At 46.6% G+C, this 3,426-nt stretch overlaps 1 protein-coding gene across 1 annotated transcript in view; it reads left to right on the forward strand.

The window, feature by feature from the left end:
* LOC101864511 (titin homolog) overlaps positions 1 to 3,426 on the forward strand; it is a gene marked incomplete in the record, with an annotated part of 108,366 nt that overhangs the window by 65,573 nt on the left and 39,367 nt on the right. Inside the window, 1 exon segment of the mRNA XM_035968182.1 lies at positions 363 to 1,838. Within this exon segment, the coding sequence (XP_035824075.1) occupies positions 363 to 1,838 (1,476 nt within the window).

Here is a 3,426-nt window from a genome sequence, read left to right on the forward strand (position 1 = left end):
GGGGTTACAAGCTGACTAAAATCCCCCTCTAGTTTTCTGGATATAGGCAAAAACTGCAGATTGTGGTTGAATTTTGAAATAGTTGCGCTATGATACATTAGGGGTCTGTTTGCCTACTTCTTTTTAAATTACATTGGGTATTCAGTCTGCTTAATCGAACATGAATTTGAAATTCAGCTGTTTTTTTCTGAAGGCCATTTAGGGTGTATACCTAGACAGAAAGTTTTAGATCGATAGTATTCTGATTCTGAATTGGGTACATTATGATAAAACTGTTCAGCCAATTGTTATCATCTGTGTATTGCCTAAAGTCAGAAGCACTGTATATCTGGGTTCTGAAATGGTCTCCTCTAACACAACAGGGGTTAAGGGCCCTGGTTCCACGACCGATGGGGGTCAGCCTGAGGCGGGTGGTGTGAGCAGCCCAAGCAGTGACGGTGAGCACTGGGCGCGCATCACGGAGCGGCCGGAGGAGGAGGAGATCGCCAACATCGAGTCGCGTGAGGTGACCCAGGAGGAGATCCATATGCCCAAAGTTCCCTCACCTTCCCCAGTCTCAGAAACACACGCGGAGACCAAGGTTGAGGACCTCGAGGATGAATTAAAAGAGGAAGAAGAAGAAGAGGATGAAATGGGTGGTGGTGTGACGGAAGATGACCTTGCTGTTGAGAAGGATAAAGATGCCAGCACCCCGAGATCTAAGTCTATTGGTCTTCAGACTGATTCTGAAGTTGGTAGCCACCGCGAAGCTGTTACGCGTGGGAAGGATAGCTTGTCGAGGACACCGCGGAAGAGTTCTGAGCATGATACCGATGATGAAGGCGAAGCCAATGGCGAAGAAGAGGGCGAAAATGAGGAGGGATGGATACAGAGTGCGTCTGCCGCTGCCAACTTGGAGGCAGTGAAAGAGGAGTCTATGGGTCAGTTGTCGTCCCGAAAACCAAGCATTCTGCCAGACGAATCAAAATCACGGTCAGTTTCTAAACCCGGTTCTGCACAGAAAGACGAGTCGAAATCGGGGACCAGAGCTGGGTCGAGCAGCAAGAGCCCAGGCCTGAAGTCGGGAGCACCGTCTGTGGCGACAGATGGGAAGTCTTCAAAAGCCAAGGAGGACCAGCCTGCTGAAGTGACTGCGGCATCTGCAGGAGACAGTCATGCCGAGCAAGCTGTCAAGTCGGCTGCTGGTGAGAACATTTCTGTCTCAGATGGTCGTAAATCGACTCCCACTTCCAAAGGTGTTAAATCAGGTATGTCGGACCGCGAGAAAGCTGCCAAATCTGTATCAGATAAGAGCAAGACGAAATCCCGAGCTGTGAGCGGCGACAAATCCCTTGCGCCCTCTGCCACCCCAGGAGGAAGGGACAGCACCGAATCTAAGTCGCCGAGCAAGGGCGATAAGTCTTTAGGTCGGAAAACTGTCAGCGGCAGGAGCAGCATGAAAAATAAGCCTACAGGAAGCGAGTCTAAAGCTGGCTCACGGGCAACCACAGGGGGAAAACTGTCACAGGCCAAGATGAAGACACCGACCACCGATGGTGGACAGGCAGCCAGTGGAGGGGACGAGGAGGTTGTGGACAACCCTTGGGACGATGAAGATGTTGATGACGTTGACGTATTCCGCGATGATGACGGCAACGAAGATGGTGAAAGGATGGTGGAAGACACGGAGGATTACCGTATGCCCTCCACGCCTTCTGAGGAGAATGCCAGGATCAGCGGCGATATGCCCAGCAAGAAGGGAAGTGTGGATTTGGCCATCGCCGGCCAACAGCTCTTGACCCCTCCTTCCACACCCGGGATTAAGAGGAAAAAGTCGTCCGGAGAGGAGCTTCTGAGAGGTACGCCGCACTGGCAACTAGAGTGCCCCTTTTGCACGTCTTGAGACCGCATGGACTTTTTGAGTTGTGTACAGCATGTTTGGCAATACACGCGAGTGACTTGTTCCCGTTGGTCACGTGGTTTAAATTGCCGTGCTCACGTTTTTCTCTGTCACTTCTGATGTTTCGTTTTGAGTTTGAGCACCATGCAAGTTTTTTTGCACTTCTGCACATAGCATGACACATGTGTCACCACTGTGACAGTGATTAGATATATTGAATTAAGCTGCTTGTAGAGAAACTTATCGTTCGACAGAAATGCTTTACATTAGAATTTGTTTATTTTATCCAATCTTTACACGTCGTATTCAGGTCGATTACTTGTAAATGTTTAAAGGAAAAAATATTTTTAGGTCACTGTCACTCGTCATACATGTAATGGCTAAGTTGTTAGGTTGTTCTTTTTTTTCCAAGTCAGTTTCTGAAGTTTAGCGACATGATCCATGTTACGGTTTTTATTACTAGTACATTATGGGATGTGCTCTCTTAAAACTCATTTCATATTTATCAGTGTAATCGTTTTGTTGTGATTTACATAAGAAATCAAATGGAATAAATTGATGGTTCTGAAGCCGAAACAGTCAGAACCAGAACATTGTTAAGAAGCAATCTAGTCCAATGGCATTAAAGGGAACTATGAACTGTTGGTGTAAATTGTGAGTACTCCCGTACGTTTGATATTCAATTGCAAGTTATTGTTGCCATGATCTTAATGTCATAAGCTTTTGTGTGGTTTTGTTTTGACTGCATCTGACTACTTTTTATATGCCCCTTTGCGTAGTATGCTAGTGATTGTAGCCTTTCTCACGTAACTTGCACTCTAATTACTCTGATCCTTAGAGTTGCTTTTCCTTACTTTTTTTAAAAACCAAGCTTTTTCACGCCATTACTTGATTCCAAGTCATGTATTCCTGTCATTGCGCTGGCTTACGTGCAAATATACACACGCTCACTCACATACACACTCACACGCGCACAATCAAACTCACACACATACCCAGACAGACACAGACAGACACACACACACACACACTCTCTCTCTCACACACACTTACTCACATACACACTCACACAAACACACACACACTCTCTCTCTCTCTCACACACACACTCTCTGTCTCTCTCTCTATCTCTATCTCTCTCCCTCTCACACACACTCACACACACACACACACACACACACACACACACGCGCGCGCACACACACTTATGCACTCGCACACTCGACTGATATTCACACACTCATTCGCAGATACTAACAGTGATGTCTAAATAAGTGCTTACCCCTCCCCACCTCTTCTCTGCACCCCCTCCCCGTACACACTTGTGCAAAAAAAAAAATGGTAAAAGAGAATTAGATCGATTTGAATTCATCCTAATAATACAATAATTTTGATCATTAATAACTCTCGCCCTCTGGCTTGGGGAAAGCGTGGAAATGAGTGCCGTTGCAGTGGAGTTCAGTGTAATGAAGCTGTGTGTGTGTGTGTATGTTTGTGTTTCTGTGTGTGTGTGTGTGTGTGTGTGTGTGTGTGTGTGTGTGTGCGCG

This window comes from Aplysia californica, unplaced genomic scaffold (genome assembly GCF_000002075.1).
Source record: "Aplysia californica isolate F4 #8 unplaced genomic scaffold, AplCal3.0 scaffold00044, whole genome shotgun sequence".
NCBI classification, from domain to species: domain Eukaryota; kingdom Metazoa; phylum Mollusca; class Gastropoda; order Aplysiida; family Aplysiidae; genus Aplysia; species Aplysia californica.